General features: G+C 54.6%; 2 protein-coding genes across 10 annotated transcripts; one reads left to right on the top strand and one right to left on the bottom strand.

The window, feature by feature from the left end:
* Positions 1–100: 100 nt before the first annotated feature.
* On the bottom strand, positions 101–8,353 carry Cenpm (centromere protein M). Of its 3 annotated transcripts, XM_003470525.5 has the most exons (6): positions 8,196–8,352; positions 7,639–7,718; positions 6,251–6,343; positions 3,630–3,709; positions 2,722–2,813; positions 101–543 (listed from the first exon to the last, which is right to left on the bottom strand). In XM_003470525.5, the coding sequence occupies exons 1-6, from the start codon at positions 8,250–8,252 to the stop codon at positions 403–405; spliced, it is 543 nt and encodes a 180-aa protein (XP_003470573.1). In that variant the 5' UTR covers positions 8,253–8,352; the 3' UTR covers positions 101–402. The 3 variants fall into 3 exon arrangements, with proteins under 3 accessions (XP_003470573.1, XP_063099873.1, XP_013008644.1); XM_063243803.1 differs by lacking the exon at positions 2,722–2,813 and having other exon boundaries at positions 8,196–8,353; XM_013153190.3 differs by lacking the exon at positions 6,251–6,343.
* A 3,921-nt stretch (positions 8,354–12,274) lies between these two features.
* On the top strand, positions 12,275–15,688 carry Smim45 (small integral membrane protein 45). 7 transcript variants are annotated; one of them, XM_063243811.1, is made up of 3 exons: positions 12,275–12,539; positions 12,700–12,729; positions 14,600–15,688. In XM_063243811.1, exon 3 carries the CDS (start codon positions 14,614–14,616, stop codon positions 14,818–14,820), a length of 207 nt encoding a protein of 68 aa, XP_063099881.1. In that variant the 5' UTR covers positions 12,275–12,539; positions 12,700–12,729; positions 14,600–14,613; the 3' UTR covers positions 14,821–15,688. The 7 variants fall into 7 exon arrangements, with proteins under 7 accessions (XP_063099881.1, XP_063099880.1, XP_063099875.1 ...); XM_063243810.1 differs by having other exon boundaries at positions 12,628–12,729; positions 14,597–15,688; XM_063243805.1 differs by having other exon boundaries at positions 12,628–12,746.
* Positions 15,689–20,674: the final 4,986 nt, after the last annotated feature.

Raw genomic sequence — 20,674 nt, 5'->3', positions numbered from 1 at the left:
AGCTCTGCTGGATTGCAAATAGCGGTGTTCCCCGAGCACCTCTCACTGGCACCTTGAGATCCAACAAGCAAACGCACTCACCCTCACTGTGACACACGGCGGTGAGCAGACCATCTCTGTTTACCCGAGGAAACTGTGGCTCCTGGGGCAACAACCAGTTTTCCAGGAAAATGGGGTCCCTCTCAGCTCATGCAGTCCACAGCTCGCCCACCCCCCAACAGTTCTAGGTCCGTCTCCTCATCGGCACAGTCACAGTGGATGCCACCTCTGATTCTCAGATCCTTTCTGGACACCACACCTTTGCTCCAGTGAAATCCTAAGTGGTGACCTGTGTGTCCTGCAGTGAGGAGCCAGCTCCGGCAGGGCGGGTGCGGGGTAGGAGGGAGCAGCCAAGCGGGGCCCTCACAGCTCCTCGGGTGGGGGGCTCTCGGAGCCCCGCAGCAGGGACAGCAGGTTCAGCGCCGAGACGCCCGGCACGTGGCCGGCGCAGATCTGCAGCATGCGCACCAGGCGCTGTGCCAGGCTGGCACGGAAGGCGTCCACCTGCAGGGAAGGCGGGCAAGGCTGTGAGCAGGCCGGGCAGCGACGGGGCGCCAACCTGCACCCCACCACTTGTCACTCATGACCTCCTTAGCATCACATCCAGTGGGGACTTCTCGGTCACCGGAATGCGACCCCTGTGTTCCCGCCCCCGTGAAACACTCCCGTTGTGGCGCCTGCCACCTCACACTGTCCCTCCTGGGTTTCCAGGCTCGGTCTTGGATTTTGCCTCCCACACTTGATCCCTCGGTGACATCCCCTTCTGCGGCTCTGACGCCACCTCACTGACATCATGTGAGTTACTGCTGACCTCTCTTGTGCGCAGCTGTGAGCTGAGCCTCCCCTCAGACTGTCACTGGCCACCTCGTCTCACGGTGTCACACCAGAGGCCCTGGACTGGCCCCGCAGTTCTGCTCGTTGCTGCCGAAGGCCAGAAACTACTACCGCCCCTGACTCACCTTTCTGTCACCTCTCATGTCTGGCTGTCAGTACATTCTGTCCCCTCCTCCCAGGAAACAGCCAGTGTGATGGGCCAGCCCACTGCCCTCCTCCACGGCCACCATGAAGCCCAGGCTGCTCCCACCTCCTACCTCTCCCTCAGCGGCCTCTCCTTGGGGCTCAGAAGGGCCTCTGTTCCCACAAGTCTGCTCGCATCAGGCTGGTCTGAATCTCACCCCATTTCCTCCACTGGGTCTCCTCCCCGCTCCCCTTTGCAGCACTGGGGTCTCATGTGCTCCACCACAGGGCTACACCTCTTACTATGGTACCTGGGCCGGTCTAAGTTTCTGGGCTCAAATGTCCAGATGGGACACCTGCTCCTCCCGGGAAGCTGGAGGCCACAGGTGCCATCACTGCCCCACACCAGGGTTTTCCCTGTGTTCTGTGCTGCGCCCCAGTGCCTACAGTGGCTAACGAGCATATGTGAGGAGTAGCTGTTGGATGAATCCTCCCGAGCAAAGTCCTCTGGCCTTTGCCCCAAAGCCCATCTTCAGGCTCCAAGCTGCCTCCTGCTGGCCAGGCCCCCTCCTGGCCACACACCCTCTTCAGAGACAAGGCAACAGCCCAGGTCTCACCACGGTCATGACCGCTCCCCTGCAAATCCTCCTGCTGTTGCCAGCATTACATGTCTGACTCTCACTTTGTCTCTAGCTTCTGAGGGGTCAGGGCCAGCGTCAACACCACCTGTGTGTCCTGCTGCAAGCACCCCTGGCCGGGTCACGCCTCCCCGGCTATGCTTCTTGCCACCGGAGGGCGCGCTCTGGGAAGAACGCACAGCCCTGTGGAGTTCTGAGGGCCCGAGCACGGTGGGCTTCCTCTGAAGGGCGCAAGTCCAGGCTCTGAAAGGCCAGTTCTGCAGCCCATATGCAGGCTGGAAAGGGCTGGACCTCTGCTTCCTACACAAGTCTCTTCTTCAGACAGTTTTCAGGCTAGAAGGGGCCTGGACCTGGTATGGGCTGCCACCTCACGGCCACACACGGAACTGCACCGCTTGCGACAAGTTTAGCAGGTGCATGGCCACCTACACAGGCTCAAGAGTTGTGAACACAGATGGTTCTCCAATTAGAGGAAAGAAAACTAAGGCAGAGGGGAAGCCTCCAGGGGAAGGTGGCTTATTCAAGCCACACGTCAGCAGACTACGGTGGAGTGGCAGCTGGATAGCAGCTGGCTGGCACTAACTTACAAGCTGTGACAACTTCCCCCGTTTGCTCTGAGGAAAGTCTGGCAGGGGAGGCGCTTCCAGTGTGCGAGGGCTTCAGGATTCTGTCCATAAGATCCATGGTGGGTTTTAAAAACAGTCACCCAGTTTGCAAACAAACTAAAGAAACCTGGGTATGGAGGTGCACGCCTGTGACCCCAGCACTCTGGAAGGCAGAGCCGGCAGGGGGCTGGGGGACATCAGGCACCCTGACTACTAAGGAGACATGGGGACACACGGGTTAGCAGAACACACGTGGCACCTGGTCTCAGAAGCAGGGCAGCGAGATACCAGTCCAGATCCCAAGTGGACACACGAGACTTCCCGAGGTGCAGAGAAGCCACAGGAGGCTGAGCAGAGGACCCAGGATCTTGTGACACCCTACGCATCAGAGTCACCTCACCTGGGCATTCCTGGAGTGTCCTTTTCCCGTGCCCTTCCCTGTACCCCAGTGTAACACCTGCCACTGCAATCAGTGTGCTCACCTCGAGGTCACAGAAGAGCAGGGGGCTTCGGTAGGTGCGGGCCAGCTTCCTGACCGTGTTGTGGTGGACACTGCAGTGGCTGTCCTGCCCGGCTGCAAAGAGGCCAGAAAGCTGCAGGCTGCACCCAGGGGCCATCAGGCAAAGCAATCACTGCCCTCTTATGTGGCAGTTTCTCACTAGTCCTGATCTACACATTCCCTGGGCAGCCGAGACCATCAATTAGACAACAAAGCTGACTGGGCTTACAGGGAGTGCTCTGTGCATGCACAGGATGCCACAGGAAGTGCGCCTGGCCTGTGGAGTGACTGAAGCACCAGTGAATCCCCACCGGGAAGTCACGGGTGCTTTTTATTCACCAGTGCTTACCGAGGGTGAGCTACACCGGGTCCTCCCTTCAAGGTCACAGTTTAGCGCGAGAGGCAGACAGATCACACATGTCACCCCCTAGGTGCCCACAGGAATGCAGGAGCTGAGTCTTGAAGTACTCGCAGGGTTAGTGAGACAAAGGCATCAGAGTGAGCACTTAGCCGCAGGGCCGCGGGCAAAGTGCTTAACCTCATGACGATCTCCTCAGTTACAGAACTGAGCTGCGACCTCCCGCAAAGGGTCATGACAGAGAAAACAAGGCGGTGGTAAATCTGGACTGGTGCAGTGAGAGCTCAGTATGCGCCAATGGTCACCACTTCTGCTGCCAGAGAACGACAGCTGACTCCAGGATTGAGTGCAACAGGGGTGCTCTAGACACAGCGGCAGAGGCAGAGAGCCCAAGCCTGTCTCAGAGGTGGGGTCTGGCTCTGAGCTGCAGGACCGGGCAGCAGCGGTTACCGCTCACACTGGGAGGCCAGGTCCTGTGGCACCAGGGCTGCAGCTCTCCTTCGGGGGTGACAGGTGAGGAGGGGCACACTTACCACCCGTGGCCAGGAAGCACACCCTGCCCAGGAAGAAGCTGGTGTCCATGTGGTGCAGGGACGCCTCTGCGTTCTGCAGGCTGCGGGGGCCGGGAGAGAAAACAAAGGAGACAACAGAACTTCACCACAGGGACAGGAGAAGCCCCTGCTCCCCAACCCGAGGGGGGGGGGCGAGAAGAGGGTCCCAGAAACACCCCTGAGGGAACACTGTCCTTTAGTTAAAAAACAAACCCCAAAGCTACTTTCCATCGCAAAGCGACTCATGCTTGTAACATAATCAAATAGTAAATCCAGGGGCAGATGCAGAGAGCAAACGTTCCTCTCCCAGCACACCCCCCACCCCAGCTCCCCAGAGGAGACAGAGGGGGTGACTCTTACAACTTCTTGCTTGCTCATGCAAAGACAGCAGGTTGTTTAGGTGTCTACCTCTTGGGTACAAGAACCTGGCCAATGCTAAATTGGGACTGGTCTCACAGAGACCCCCAGATAAAATGCAATTCCCATGATGCACTATTAAAAAAGTGGAGAGGTCCCTGGTTAGAGATGGGCTTCGGGGTGTTTGGGATGAGAGGAGCTCTGGGCTGAATCCTGGGCTTCCACGGGGAGAGGAAGAGATTACACCTGTGCTCTCTCTCTCACCACTGCCAGCATGAGGGCCATCACCAGACGCGGCCTTTTGACCTGACACCTCCACAACTGTGAGGCAAAATAAATCTCCTTTTTTTCTTTTCTTTTTTGCAGTACTGAGGATTGAACTTTTTTTTTTTTTTAATCAGTACCAGGGGTTGAACTCATGACTGCCCGCTTGCAAGGCAGGCGCTTATGCCGCTGAGCTAAATCCCCAGCCCCTGAGGATTGAACTTTGAGACTTAGTACTGAGCTATATCCCCAGCCCTTTTAGATTGCTAAGTGATTAAATTGTCCAGGCTGGGCTTGACTTTGAGCTCTTCCTGCCTCAGCCTTCAAGAGTGCTGGTATCACTGGCGTGCACCTCTCTTTTCTATAAAGTAGCCTGCCTGTCATGGTTTATGTCTGTGGCCTCCAGGCCTCATGAGTTTGCATTGTTCATTTGTGATGGTTCATGGTATAGTGCTTGGATTGAGGGTGTCAGTGCTCCACCCACATAGGGGTGGAGCCAGGATGTGATGTAATGGCAGGAAGAAGGTGTGTCTTGCTCTTTGCTGGTTTGAGCTTTGCTGTTTGCAGCCGCCATGAACTGCGGTCCAGCCATGACCGCTTGTCTTGGAGCCAACTGAGTGTGGACTGAAACCTCCCAAAACTGTAAGAAATAAATCTTTCCTTTCCCAACTTTGGGCTTCAGGTATTTTGTCTCAGTGACAAGCATAAAGTAACTAAGACACTGCCTCTGATATTTTACTATGGTAACGTGAAACTGACTAATGAAAGTACACAGAAATCTGTCACATCCTTTAGAATGAATACACAGCTATTATAACCTATTTTCCCAGGGATGAGTAGTTAAGTGATCTTTAATTTTTCACTATTATAAGGCGATCACCACAAATCTCAGTTCTTTCTCTTCTCCCCACTGTTAACTAGTTCCAACTAGTTGGGTGGTGAGGTCTAGAGCCAGTCCTGATGCCGCATGCATCTGCTATCTCCATGTTCCAGGGTCTCCTGGTGCCTCCTCACAGCTGTTCCTCAGCACCCAACCCATCTGTGACAGTCTCCTGCTGGCCCTGAGCCCTGCCTCACCTCAGTCGCCGGCCCCTGGAGGGGTTCATGCCGCCTCCCCCCGTCTAACTCCTCCTAGGTCAGGGCTCCATGCAGTTGCCGCCTCACCTGAAAGTCCGCCCTCACCTCCTACCCCTACGGGCTGCTCTCCAGGGTCCTGGGCTCCTACTATCCAACACCGCTTCCTTCACAGTACATGACCAGGGACTCCCCCTGTCCAGCCGAAGTCCAGCTTCGTCCCCAGTGGATGTGGGCACCTTGAGGACAGGGGTCTGTTTTGTTCACTTTGGAGCCCCTATAAGGAGTACAGAGTAGGTCTCTGACACTTAAACTAGGTCTGGTGGTGCATGCCTGTAATCCCAGCACCCTGGGAGCCGAGTTAGGGAGAGCATGAGTTGGAACCCAGTCCGGGAAACTTATCAAGACCCGGGCTCAAGATAAAAAATGAAAAGGGTGGCTGGGCATGGTGGCACATGCCTGTAATTCCAGCACTTGGGAGGCTGAGGCAGGCGGATTGCTGTGAGTTCAAGATGGGCTACAAAGTGAGTTCAAGGCCAGCCTGAACTGCAAAAACTACATAGTAAAACCCTTTCTCAAAAATACCTAAAAAATAAAAAGAAAAGAAGGGCCTGCCTGGCAAGCGCGAGGTCACGAGTTTGATCCCTGGTACCAAGTGCAAAGGTTCCAGGTTGAATCCTAGTACCACAGGAAGACAAAGGGGTAGAGGAGAGGGAAAGACAGATGGCTAATGAAATGAGCAGAAGGCACCATCGGGATCTGTCTGTGTGCGCAGTGGCCGCTGGCTCCTCCTCTTCACCTTTGAGGTCCACCCCAGGAAGCCTCTCACCCCTGTCCTTCCTCACATCGCCAGGGAGGCCCATCCCAGCACCCTCCCAAGCCCGCTCTGCCTGAGCCCTGGCTCTCACCTGTATCTGCTGTGAAGATTAATCACGAACACGACCAGGTCAATCCGGGGTCGGTTCACGTTAGAGGGCAAAGGGAGGGACTTGGCCAAGTGACTGAAACACAAGCAAGTGCAGGTCCAAAGCTGCAGGCCCACCCTCAGTGAGTGTCACCCGCCACCCTCTGCAGAAGAGGCCGCCCGCGGCTATGCGAGCGCTCAACCACCGAGCTACACCCAGGTTTTCCTTGGAGCCTCTACTTCTGCTCACAGTTAGTGTACTCATCACCCTTTTCCCCGACTATAATTGAGAAATACCAAAAAGTACAATAACTACAGAAGTTTAAAACACAACCCTCAAGTCTAGACACCTAGAAATTACATGCACATAATGTACGCACATGCAGATAACAACCAGAGTAACAGCACTAATTTAAACTGAGTGGAACAGAAGCAAAATGAAGTAGAACTGAAAAAAGTGGCTGAACTCTAGACACACCTTTTCCTTTCTTTTTTTTTTTTTTTTGGAGGCACTGAGGACTGAACCCAGGGCCTCATTATGCTAGGCGAGCAACTGCTCTACCACTGAGCTTTAACCCCAGCTCTTTTTGTTTTTATTTTATTTTTTGTGTTTTTGTTTTGTACTGAGACAGGGTTTTGCTATGTAGCCCAGGCTGGCCTTGACTTGCAGCGATCCTCCTGCCTCAGCTTCCCAAGTGCCAGGGTTAGAAGTGTGCGCCATCACACCTGGTTGTCATCATCATTAACTGAACGCAGGCTGAGGAAGCTGCCACTGTGGCTGAGGGGGTGGGGCGGGGGAGTTCTTGTTAGCAACTGAATGCTGAAGCTGTGAAGAGAGAACTATTTTTACTCATAATTCCATCTTGTTTTTGCTCCACAAGTGTAAGCGATTTGGTTTTGTGGCTTGTGGTGCTAGGCCTTTGCACTGAGCTACATTCCTAGCTACTGCACTGAATTTTTACTATCTTGAGACATTTCTAGCATCCTCTCCACTTGGAAGTTTTCTTGAAGCTGGATGTGGTGGCACAGGCTTGTAACCATAGCACCCTGAGAGGCAGGAGGATCACAAGTTCACAGGAAGCCTGGGAAATTCAGTGAGACTGTGCCTTAAAATAACAGGGCTGGGGCTACAGCTCAGTGAAAAGGCCTGGGTTCAATCCCCAGTACCGGTGTGGGAGGGGTGTGCTTTTTAAAATCATTTATATATTTACTGCGACTCACTCTTGCTATGTAGTCCAGGCTGGCACCAAACTCAGACCCTCCTACCTCAGCCTTCCAAGTGCTGGGATGACAGACGTGCACCACCACTTCTGGCTTGAATCCTGCATCTTAATTCAACAACAGTCGATCAAGCATCTAAACTGTTCCTCACACCCAGTCTCGGCTACTTACACCCGCAACTCGGACGCGCAGTCCTCCTTGAGCATTGAGTCTGCCAGCTGCTGCAGAAGTGCATCCTCTGCGCCCACCAGCTGAGGGAAGACGAAGTGTCCGGTGGGGACCTGGGCGGGGCGGTGTCCAGAGCCGGGCGCCGAGACGCCCTCTCTGGGGGGTCAGGTCACAGCCGAAGTGGTCCAGGGGACCCATCGCCCATGAGGAGGCTCCCGCGAGCACTCACTCCCCGCTCCGTCTGACCGTGCAGGGGACAGGAACTTGCAGAGTCTGGCCTGGGGTCACTAGAAAACCAACTAGGCCAGCGGGCGCCCTGCGCCTCCACCAATCATAAGCTGAGAAATCCTCTACCGCGCATCTAGTGGTGAGCACTGCCCCCCGCCTTCCCCCACAGTCGCTATTCTGATTGGCTCAGAGCATGGTTCTCCCGCCTACCCTAACCCTAACCCACTGGCCGGAACAGCGTGCGCCGGTCCTAAGGAGCGCTGAGCCCAGGGCTGCTGAGACGCAACTAAGGAAGGAAGGCAGAGCGGGGGTGCCAGGCCGCAAGCACCTACCAAGATGGTGGCTGTGTTCAGGCAAGGCAACTTGTCTAGGGGCCGCAACACCGACATTTTCGGGGTAGGCCAAACCGCTGCTCTCCAAACGCGCGCCGACCTTTCAAACCTCTCCGAGCCCCGCCCCGAGTGGGCGTGGGGGACACGTGACCATCCCTAGGCGGGGCTTCGGACGGGGAGGGGGGGAAATGGGACCCTGTTAAAGGAACCATACCTTTTTTTTTTTTTTTTTTTAAATCGGTACCGGGGATCGAACTCACGACCGCCTGCTTGCAAGGCAGGTGCTTACGCCGCTGAGCTAAATCCTCAGCCCCCATACCTTCTTTTTCAAGAGGGGCAGAGGCACAGCATAGCCCTGTGTGTCACTGGGCTGCTCTTTACTTAAAACAGCAAGCTCTCTCATACATACTTCCCCCCTTTTTTCCCTTTTTCGCTGTGCAAGGATTGAACCTCGGGCCTCTTGCACGTTAGGAAAGTACTCCACCACTGAGCTGTGCCTTTACTCATCAGCCTGCTCTGCTATTCTGCTCTGTTTTCTCCATCAAACTAATCTTCACAAGTCATGGTCAAGAATCATCCACCATCTGAGACTTTCTGCTTCTTTTTGGGGCATGAGGGGTAGTCCTGGGAATTGAACTCAGGACCTCACGCTTGCCAGGCAGGTATTTATGCCACTGAGCTATAGCCCCAGCCTGATTTTCTCCTTCTTATAAACTAATACATTAACTCTTTACTGTCCTGGATGCTGGCAGAAGACATGCAACTCTGGAAAGAGATGAAGGACTCATTAATTTATAAAAGCAGCATCTGGAACTTCATCTTACATTATTTCTCCAAGTCCCGCAAGCCCCACTGGGAACGCCTGTGTAGCTTAGTGGGTGTTCAGGATTATATGAGTGGTTAGCATGCCTGTTCTTTGTCCAGCATGCTCATCCCTTAAAGTCCTTGTCTGCAAACACAGGCTCCAGAAATAGCCCAGGTAAAGAGCTGTCAGGATCTTGCTTCTTTGGCCTACCTGGCAAGAGACAAGCAGAGCTGCTCAGGGTCCATAGCATGCTGGTTCTTGTAACAGGCACTGAGAATTACTTGTTCAGTGTCTGTCTCTCCAACTAGAATGTAAGATACCTGAGGTCAGCAACTTGGTCATTCTAAAAAGTGCCTGGAATCCACATTGCCCGCTAAATATTTGCTGAATGCATGGATTGATTTATATCCATTCTCAGCAGGCATTCATTGTTCAGTTCCAGACCCAATGCCCCACCCTAGAAATACAGATAAACCAGGAATCACTGACAAACCCTGCAGTGGGGTGACCCCGCGGTGATAGTGTGCTCAGTGTTGTGATGTTCAGGACAGCAGGGGAATACGCCTGTCTACCTCAAATCCTTGTTACTGCAGGCAGAATGGATTGTCTTGCTCAGAAAGAGCAGGAAGTAAATGGATTCATGGAGCCTCTGCCCTGGCACACATGGGGCTTTGATTCCTTGTGGCATGAGATGCTGAGGGGATTCCCTAGAAGTCAGGTAGCAGCCAGCACCTTTGAGGGCAAGTGGAATGAAGCAGGAGGATCTCTTGAGCCCAGGGGGGGGCCTGATCTCTTGAGGCCAAATGGGGGCCTGCTCCGGGGGTGGGAGCTGCTTCCTGTTGGGGGCGGTGTTTGACTCCATGAGGAGCAGAGGCTTCAGGGAAGGAAGCACAGCTGCAGAGACTTGGTGGGGCAAGGAGGCTTCAGAGGAGGAGAGAAGACTGGATAGGAGGTCAAGGGCCAGATTACTGGCTGATGTCCTTAGAGAGTTGCAGGGCATGGAAAGGCTCTGGACCTGGTCAGGACTCTCTGGGAGGGCAAAGCTGAAACTTATTCAATCAACAGGCACTGAGTGCCTGCCTTGGGCCAGGGCTGGTGCTGAGTGTGGGGAGCAGGACTCTAGGGTGTTATCTGGCTCCAGGGAGTTGGCGACACCGCGAGTGAGGCCATCAGGAGCAGCCAGGGAGGCACAGAAGATAGAGTGTGTAGGCTCCATCCTGCCATGAAGAACAGGGACTGGCCCGAGGGTCTTGGTCACAGACACCCAGAGCTGGTGCACTTGTGAGAGACCTGTGGGCCAACATTTTATTTTATTTTTTGTGGTACTGGGGATTGAACTCACGACCTTACGCTTGCCAGGCAGGCACTTATGCTGCTGAGCTAAATCCCCAGCCCTAGGGCCAGCATTTTAAAAGCTGGCTTCTGTGAGACCCTGGAGAGAGACCTTAGGGCATGACGAGGCACAGGGGTAACTGAGCAGGTGGGGTCTAGAAAGACCACTCTTAAGAGGAGGAGTCCTGGCTTTATCTCCAGTATACATTGAGCTTCCCACGGTTTTGTATAAATAATTAGTGACCAAAACAATACCTACGGGCCACTGATGGTATGTTTGACAGACTTATCATGGTATAATCGATGTATAAGAAATACGGATTAGCAGGGCACCACTACAGCCCCAGGTACTGAGGAGACTGACAGGTACTGAGGAGAATGAAGCAGGAGGATCTCTTGAGTCCAGGAATTTAAAGCCAGCTTGGGCAACATAACAAGGTCCCATTATAAACAAACAAACACAAGCCACTGTATACAGTTTGAGGTTTTGACCTAGAAGGTGCCATCAAAATCAAGGTGTTGACATACTCATCACTGAGCTTCAGTGCTGCCCCAGGTAACCCTTGCCCCAACTCCTCCCAGCCCCCCAACCCGAACTGTTAAGAAGCACAGTGATGGCTTTGCTCCTTGTGGCCCCACCCAAATACAAAACCAGTCCACAGTGACAGCAGCAGAGCAATGTGTTCTTTTGGGGAAGGAGCTGTGGGTTTTTGTTTCTTTTTTTTTTCCAGGGCTGGGGATGGAACCAGGGCCTCCCACACACTGGGCACATGCCCTGCCACGAACTGTCTACCCCTAACCCCAGTGCGAGAGGCAGGAGGGACTTCTCTGGGGTGATGGACATATCCTATACTGCAGTCCAGATGGTGGCGACTCGGGTGTGTATGTAGTAGACAAAAATGTACCCCTAGAGTTGTATATTTTACTGTGAATTAAAAAGAAATCTCTCTGTGAACTCAGAGTCACAGAAGGTCTGCAGGCTGGGGACTGAGGGTCCCAAAGCCACTGCACCCCAGCCTTTCACACCTGCCTGCTTTCAGGTTTCTGGGGCTGGACTCTGAAGATGCGGCTCCTGGGAGCCACTTCCCGCCCTGTGGGTCACTGGGGGTGCCCTGCTCTCTCCTGAGACCACAACCCCTGCTGTTTATGGAAGCTCCAGAGTGCCAGGCGCCCAGAGGACACTGCAGCCACAGCCAGGGCAGGATCCAGGTTTGGGGATGGAACCCCCATTCCCAGCCCCACCCCAGCTTAGTCGGAGCAGGTGAGCGACCTAGAAGGAGAAGGTAAACAGCTTTGCCCCTCGGAGCCTCAGCCCCCTTAAGGCCCCCAGCTCCCTAGTACCCTTGTGGGGAGGACCAAGTAAAGTACTGTGTGTGGCCAGGCCTTGGCATGGGGGTGCTCAGTGCCTGTCAGCTGTGAGCACTGCAGACGGAACCCCGGTCTGAGGAGCTCCAACCCTCAAATCTCGAAGTGACCTTGGATGAATTAATGGAAATAAAGCCCTGAAAGCAGTGTCTGGCACATGACTCGGGGCTCCGCTGGGCCAGACACAGTCTCAGTGCTGGGTCTTTCCCGTGTGACATTTAACTATCATTAGGTCAGTGTACTGCTCCTGTGTCCCTGCCCCCTGCCATGCCCCAGTCCCTCCCTACTCCCCATCAGCCAGCCGCCAACCATTCCCAGTTATCAGCTGGCATCCTCTCTCCTCTCTGGGCCCAGCAGCCCTGGGGCTTAGCAGTCTGCTGAGCACCCCTCATCCCTCCTGTAGTTCCCCAATTTGCCCTCCTTGTCATCTGCTATACCATGTGCACAGCAGAGGGATCCAGAAAAGGAGGTTGGTTGCCAGGGCAACAAAGGAGAAAGCCCTTGCTCTCCTAGGCTGTTGATTGGCTGAGAAAGGCCCTGCCTCCTGCCATCCTGAGAGTGGGGGTAGAGGGAAGGGTCTCTGATGGGTAGGGAGAGGTACCAGGGTATTGAGTCAGCCCAGGACTATACCCCTCTATCCCAGTCAGAGCCCTGGGCCTGAGAAGTTCTGTCTTCTCAGGGGGGGGGGGGGGAGCGCATCAGCGTCATCCTATCTCTGCCTCCAGCACCTAGAGTGGCCACAGATGGCAGTGTCTCTGGGGACAGCAGCTGCGACTGAGTCCCTGGGCCGACGCTGAGCTGCTCAGCGCAGAGCCCCGGCGCAGGCATCTGCAGGCCCTGAGGTGGGTCTGAAGGCACGGCAGGAACACCGAGGGATGCCAGGGTCGTGGGAGGCAGGGAGGGGGTTCTGCAACCTGCACGCCATTGCAGGCAGGACCCTGGCTGGGACGGGCCTGGATGATCCTTAGAGACCATCTGGTGACCTCCATCCTCACCGTGCAGTGTGCAGGGGAACCCTGAAGCCCAGAGACGGTGAGGAATGGTCCAAGGTATCACAGAGGGCTGGGTTTTGTGTGTCCATTTAGACCAGTCCCCCAGGATGCCAGAAAAAGGTCTTGGGGTCCCCTGTCTGGCTCAGAATACCTGGAATTTTGTTCACAGGGTCAGAGAAATTTGGAACCCTGAGCTCTGCCTTGCAGGGCTACAGCATTGCAGCTAACATGGGTCTGTTCTGCCCAGCCTCTCATTTACATGTCGAAGCCAGAAAAAATTGGGGGTGGTGGTGGTGGTTCTGGCCAGGCCTGGAGGGACTCAGCAATCACCTGGGTCCTTGAATCAACCTCCTGCCTGAGGGTCCCTCCCCTCCTCCCTCCACCAGCAGCATCTTGCCACCCTGGACTCTCTCTTTAATTTCCGGCAAGGCAACTGGGTAGGAGGGCGGCGGGCGGGGGGGGGGGGTGTCCAGCAGGCCAGCCTGCCTCTGTGTGCTAGTCCTGACTTTGGACGCTTAGGGCCCTCTTGTTTTTTTTCCTCCATGAATAGGGGGCTTTAAGCTGCTGTCCGTGTTTCAGAACAGCCACTGGGAACCCAGGGGGAGCCCCAGATAGATGCAAGAGCAGGAAGTGCCCCCCCCTCCCCGGTCACAGCCTAGCTGGGAACAGAGGGGCAGGAAGAGCTCAGGATTGGGGACAGAGGATCTGGGGCTTTTCCTCAGCCTGCACTGAAGTCATTTCATCCATCCTGTGATTCCCATCCCCAGAAGCCGGGGACAGGGGTGATTCTGTCCATTTCAACCCATTTAGTTGTTTCTCTCTGCCTGGCAGAACTCAGGCCTTGGAACATCCCTGGGGCTTGGGGTCTCTGCCCCTTCCCAGCAGGGTAACCATGGCAGGGAGCTTGTGAGCTGTGGACAGTGCCTTCTACCCCACGGGCCTGTCCTGAGGGTCAGGGCAGAAGGGGCGCTCCAGCCCACTGCTTTCTTATGCTCAGAGAGGGTTGGGGGGTTAAAGGGCCCCTCTGTTTCCATTCCTGGAGCGATGATCCTCTGCCTGGCTTTTGAAGTATAAATGCGGACATGAGAGCAGGGGCAAAGGAGGGGACTGTGTGACAGGCACCAGGCGACTGGCAAGCAGCTCCATGACGGCATGCAGGGTGGGCTGTGAGAAGGGAGCTGGCTTGGAGTGGGCGGGGACAGCTTTGGGCTATTCTGAGAAGCTCTCTGACCTGGGTACTGTTATCACCCCATTTTATAGACATAGAAACCAAGGCCCTAAGCCTCTTGCCTGAGTTTTTAGTTGCATCTAAAGCCTTCTAATTCTGAAACTGGGCGGTGCAGACGGTTAAGCAGGTGCTCTGGGATGGCTGTATGTTTCCCATGCTTCCGCCAGGCTACACCTGGGATGCCAGGTATTGGGGAAGCCACTCACCTGGGACGGAAGGGCCCAGTCCAGAGACTCAGGTGCAGGGAAACAGGAGGAGGCATTGTGCCACCTGCTCTCTTTGCTAGGGTCCCTTTTCCAGGGATTAGGCCCCTCAGGGAATCTGCAGGAGGACTGCTGTCACTCTCCTCTGCCACAGGAGAGGGAGCAGAGGCCTGAGAGGTGAGGCACGTTGCCCAAGGGCACTCATGCTGGAGAGATAGTAGCTGAGCATATAGGTTGCAGTCCAGGGTCCCCATGTGATGGGGACAGGTGGGTGCAAGGTCAGGAGGCTCAGGCTGCTGAGTCAGCGTGTGGTCTCTACCACCTGCTGTTCACTCCCCACCCCCACTCCTAGACCTCAGTTTCCCCATCTGTAAAATGATGTTTGGGTTTTCTGGCTCTGGGACCCTGAGGGTCTCTCTGTCCCTGGGTGGGTACACAAAGGGCCCCTCCGCCAGCCCTCATGGCCTGTGTCTCAGCAGCCAGAGCCGCCGCGATGCCGCACTTCCTGGACTGGTTCGTGCCTGTCTACCTGGTCATCTCCGTGCTCATCCTGGTGGGCTTCGGGGCCTGCATCTACTACTTCGAGCCAGGCCTGCAAGAGGCGCACAAGTGGCGCATGCAGCGACCCCTGGTGGACCGAGATCTCCGCAAGACACTGATGGTGCGAGACAACCTGGCCTTCGGTGGCCTGGAGGTCTGAGCCCTCGTGTTGGGGATGGCGAGCGCTCGTGCCAGGCACCCATTCCTTCCCCACTCTGCCAATCCTAGAGACCCTTAAGGCAGGGAGAGGACGATCCCTTGGTTCCCCAAGCCATACCCTCTGCAGCCCATGCCCTCCCAGCAGTGCCCTTGGTGCTTGGGGAGGCCCCTGGCTGTGGGGCCAGCTCACCCCAGGCCTGCTCGCTTGAGCGCTAGACACATTTCCCACTAGCTCCGGTGCCTTTGTGCTTCCTGGCATTCTGTCCCTCTAGCTGGAGTCACACGTGGCTGCCCCTGCCTGCCCTGAGCCTCTGGAACCCCTTTTCCCCACAGAGCCCCCAGGTACCCCCAGCTCCCCTCTCTGCACCCAAAGACACAGGCCCTGTATGTGCTTGGGAGCTGGGGAAAGGGTCTGTGCCAGCGTGGTGTAGCCCGGCCGGCCTGCCGGGACTCAGGCCTGGAGTCTGAGAGTGTGTCGGGGAGGTCGGGGCTGTGCAGAGGGGTGAGAGAGCAGAAGGCAGGGTGTGTGTGTGTGTGTGTGTGTGTGCTTGCGTGTGCGAGTCGGGACAGTGGTGTGAGGACCTTTCTGTGGGCCTTTCCTGCCCCTTCTTTGCTGCCCCTAGGCTGAGGTGGTGGGCAGGAGCCCCTGCCTGCCCTCCCTCCCTCCCTCCCGTCCTGTGCTGCGCTTCTGGGGGGATCCCAGTTCCCCAGACTCAGATCTTTCCCCCGAAACCCTCAAGTCCACCCTGGAGGCCTCCTGCTATGTGCAGCTTTCGGTGGCTGCTTTGACTCAGAGCGGTAACCTGCCTCCCCCCTCCCCGAGGGCTTCCATCTTCATTCATTTGTAGTAATAAAGACTTCCTGGCCAACTTTGTAGGACTTTGTCTTCCTTCTTTTTTTTGAATAATTTATTATTATTATTATTATTATTATTATTAGTAGTAGTAGTCTTTGAGACAGGGCCTTGCTGTGTATTCCAGGCTGGCTTCAAACTTGTGATCCTCCTGCCTCACCCTCCTGAGGTGGCATAGTAGGTCTGGGCCACCATGCTTGGCTCTGTTTTTTTTTTTTTTTTTTTTTTTTTGGTACTGGGGATCGAACTCACAACTTTGTGTTTGCTAACAAGGCACTGGGGCCTCCTTAGATTTGTCACCGGGCAGTTGCCCTCACTCCCTGGCCTGGCACCCGGCAGAGCCTTTGTGCAGCTCTGGGACAGTCTCCCACCCCTGCCCACTCAAGGGGGCCGCCTGGCCGGAGTCATCACCCCTTACCACCAGCCAAGACTCCTCAGTTCCAGACACTGGGGCTCGAGGATGTTACTCATGTCTGGCAGTCTGTTTCTCTCTCCCTCTCTTTCTCCTTCTCAACATGGCCTGGAATTGCTCATCTCATTAAAAGGCAGTGCTCTTGAGACCTCTTTTGGGAGGCGGGGATAGAGTAGGTTCCAGAAGGCAGTTTCCCCATGAGGAATCCCCCTCTCAGTCCAGCCACATCCCACAGACCCTGGGGGCTAGAATTTCTATTTTTATAGAGAAGTCAGGACAGCAGGTTTAGTTGGGCGTGGTGGCTCTCACCTGCCATCCCAGCACTCAGGAGGCTGAGGCAGGAGGGTCATTGTGAGTTCAGGACCAGCCTGGGCTAGAAAGTGAACTTAAGGGCAGCCAGAGCTGCATAGTGAGACTCTGTCTTAAAAACACAAAAAACTTGCAGACATTCTGAGCGTGAAGGCGTTAGCCATTTTTCAACTCCATGGTGGTACAACCCCATCGTGAGAGGAGAGGCGTCTGTATTCTCACTCTGAGACATTGCTGTAATGCTGTCTTCATTGTCCTGAGCTTCCTGACTGCTGGAGGGCAAAATGAAATATGGAGAGATCATTTTGTTTTTCCATGTGATAGAAGGGAGTGATGGATTTAATGTGAAAGAAAAATTTTCTACTTCTTAATAGGCAAGAGGCTGAGTATGGTACACACAGCTGTAATTCCGGTTCTCAGGAGGCTGAGGCAGGAGGATCGCTGTGAATTTCAGGCTTGCCTGTGCTGTTCAAGGTCAGCTTGAACTCCACGTGAGACTATCTCGAAAACCCCACAAAACATATGAAAAAGGAATCTCCCAGATGGGATATTACGGGCACCACAGGTGACAATATCCACCCACAGAGGCAGGACTTGTCCACCTGCTGCGGTATGTGGGAAGGCTTGACTAGGAGAACTGGAGGTCTGAGCCTGACAAAAGTGAATCCTTGTGCTTTTGTGTGCCAGGCTCTGAAACCACAGATGACTCAGGCCCGAGGACGCTACCCCTGCCGGTGCCTGCATTGCCCCGAGCTCACTTCAGGTTTATTTCCATTTCTCTCCTCTCCGCCAGCCTTACTGATGGTGGTAACTGTCAAAGGAGGTGGAGGGGAAGAAGATGCTGACTAAGTGCTGAGTGTCATGTAGCCGTCATCTGGAGCCCCACAGAGGCAAGTCAGTACTGCTCCACCCCAGCACTAGGCCAGGATCCAAAGATGCAGAGATAAAGACGCAGCCCCTGCATCCACAGAGCTCACAAGCTGGAAACAGGTATGTGCACTGTAAGTGACCTGTGTACGCCAAACTGAAAACAGCTGAAGCATGTCTGACTTCTGGCGGGTGCCTCAGTATGCACCTGTAACCCAGCATTCTGGCAGGAGGGTTGCTTGTCAGAGCCCAGCCTGGGCAACGCAGTGACTTAGAGAGACTCTGTCACAAAAAAACCAGCCAAACAAACAAACAAAAAGAATGCCTGACTCCTAAGGAAGCAGGCTGCCTAAGAAAGCTTCCTGAAGGTGGGGACTCCAGGAATTAAATTTGGACAATTCTGCTTGCTAGGCAAGCATTCTACCACTGAATTATATCCCAAACTGGGTTTTGAAGGTTGAATAAGAGTCTTCCTCATAAGAAGAAGAGATGTCTTCCAGTACAAAGTCACAACAGAGGCTTCAGCCAGCTCATTGCTGAGATCTGGGAGTGACGTGGCTGAAACACACTGCAGTTTCAAAGGCTTTGGGAGGGTTTGCAGGATCCTGAAGCTTTTCTTTCCCACCATCTGGGAACCATCAGGAAGGGAAGGAAGGGTGTGTTTGGGCCTGGCCCAGAGCAGGAGGACAGAAGGGAGAATGCACAGGGTCCCCGCGTGGGAGTGGCTACAATGTCTGGACCGTGGCAGGAGGCGGCACAGGCCTCTCATTGTTCTGCCCCGTGGCTCTCCACTCTGGCTGAGTGGGAAAGGAGCTGGCAGGACAGACCAGCTTTGGGAGAAGGCAGAGGCTGCAGACTCCTCAAAGGACCCTCGTGAGTGGGGCCTGGAGTCACCCGCCTGTAATCCCAGCACTCGGGAGACTGAGGCACGAGGGTTGCCGTAAGTTCAAAGTCAGCCTGAGCTCGAGGCCAGCCTGAACTATACAGTGAGAGCCCATCTCAGAAACACCAAAAACAAAACAAAATGAAAAACTGAAAGACCCTCAGTCCACAATCCTTCCAGAGGGCCCTGGGTGGAAGAGGCTCCAAATTTGGGGCTGGAATCATAGGTGTCCGGCTGTGTCACTGGAACCATGGGGAGTCCATCTCTGCAGCTCTGAACGGTAGGAGCTGATATGGAAACCAAAGGAAATCCGTGGATGGAAAATAAACAAGGGAATCAATTCCAAGGCAACAGGTGTTTTGTTTTTTCAGACGGTGCCCAGGCCTCATGCATGCTAAGTGTGTCTCCCACCCCAGCCTCGGGGGGAAAACAGTTTCTGGGCTAACACGGATCGGGCTCACTGGGGCCTGGGGCCTGGCTGAAGGTGCCATGAAGCAGATCCCTGGCTGCAGGAGACACGAGTGAGTGATTGGGCTTGGGAATTGAAAGCTGGTGACTCTGGAGTGGATGTCACTTAACACATCGCCCGACCCCACCCTTACCTCACAGGAAGGAAATGAGCTCAGGGAACGAGTGCGGTGTTCAAAATCACACAGCTCTAAACAAACCCAGGGTAGAGAGATCCAGGGGCCTGTCCTCTTCGTGGGAGTGACTAACCTCAGGACACTGGAGGTCTTCATCCTCTGGGGCCGCTTGTAGGCTTGAGGCAGTCCTGGCTGGGAAGGATGTGCGGAGATACACAGTTGTCATTCTCACTTTTGGCCACCAGTGGGCAGCAGACACTCAAACCAGGAGAGACCGGGTTAGGTAAATTCAGAGGAAAAACACTGCTGGAGTGGAACTCAGGCAGCAGTGACAGAGTTCTAGATCCTCAAGCTAGGAGAAACCACAGGAGGGTCCCTATTTAGAAAAGCAGCTGAGAGCCCGGTGTGGCGGCATATGCTTGTAATCCCGGCACTCTGGGAGGCTGAGGCAGGAGGATCACAAAGGCAGGAGGAGCTCAGTGGGGGCAAGTTAGCAAGACCTTCCCTCAAAATAAAATATAACAAAGGCCTGGAGAGGCGCAGCGTAAAGACTGGTTCCTCCCTCCCCGTGGGCCACTGAGGCTCAAGAGGGCAAGAGATCCGACAGAAGTCACCGAAGAAATAACTGGCCACAGTGGGAGCAGAACCTGGGGTTCCTGACTTCGAGGTACAGCTATCTGGTAGAGGTGAACCCAGCTGAGCCCCACCCTCATCTGCCCTGGCAGAACTGTTCCGTCTCCTCCTGCAGCCACCTCTGTTGTTCCTTCCAGCCTCAAAGAAAGAGGAGGGGAGAACCCACGTTTCCAGCAGGTTGCCCTGGTAACCAGAATCATGGTTTAGAGAACACACAGCTTGAAGGGGAGAGAACGGATAATCGAGAGGCTCCGAGGCCCATGTGTGCACCAGTTAATCATTTCATCCCTTCATTCATTCACTCTGTGGAAGCTCACCAAGGCTGATTCTTGCCAGAAGAGAATAAAACCCAGGCCCTTCGGAACTATGCTGTCTGACATGATGGCCACAGGGGCTGAGGATTTAGCTCAGTGGCAAAAGTGCCTGCCTTCCAAGTGCGTGGTCCTGAGTTCGATCCCTGGTACCGGTAAAAAAAATAAAAACCAAACTTCCAAAAAAACCCCACTAAAATAAAAAAGTAGAATAAAAAGTTCAGTTCGTTGGTCCCTGGAGCCACACTTTGAGGGCATGGGAGCCGTCCATGGCCAGTGGCCTATTGCATTGAGCAGCACTGGCAGAGAACTGTTCCATCATCACAGGAAGTTCTAGCTCAGTCCACAGAAAGTGACACAAGGAGTAGGCCAGACTCGTGTGTGGGGCTGGCGTGTCCTCTGCGGCAGAAGGCAGATGGCCAGGTGAAGGCACGGAGATGCTAGGAGGATGCTTAGCCCAGATCCCGGTTCGGGTGGGTGCGCGGGTGACATCTGTGTCACTGCCCTATGACGGTTACTGGGAGGATCTGTCCACACCCTCCTCTTCCTGAGCAGGCTGTGAGCTCCCCATGGCTGGCATAGTGCCTGGCACAGAGCAAATGCTCAGTAAATGCAGGCTATTTCTCAGCATCATCGTCACTATCATCATCTTTTTGAAATTGAACCCAGGGCCCATGCATTGAGTGACATCCCCAGGCCATCCTTTATTTTTTTATTTTCTGACAATGTCTTGCTAAGTCGTCCAAGCCAGGCTTGAACTTTTGATCCTCCTGTCTCAGGCTCCCAAAGTGCTGGGGTTATAGGTGTGTGCCACCTTGTCCAGACCACCACCATTATTTTTATCATTGCTGTGACTTAGGCAACCCTGGAGGGTGGCAGCATAGAAGTGGGCACCCATTCTCTGTCGAGGGCCACGGTTGGCTGAGAATCCACTTTGGCAGAGCCAGGCTGGGTAGCTTTGTGGATCTTTTCAAGACCAGCACAGGGCTGGGTCACCTTTAGT

Source organism: Cavia porcellus, unplaced genomic scaffold (assembly GCF_034190915.1).
Source record: "Cavia porcellus strain 051 isolate PalLab524CR breed Dunkin Hartley unplaced genomic scaffold, mCavPor4.1 scaffold_40, whole genome shotgun sequence".
Classification (NCBI taxonomy): Eukaryota; Metazoa; Chordata; class Mammalia; order Rodentia; family Caviidae; genus Cavia; species Cavia porcellus.
Note: the sequence above shows the minus strand (reverse complement) of the source record. Positions and strands in the feature narration are given on the sequence as shown.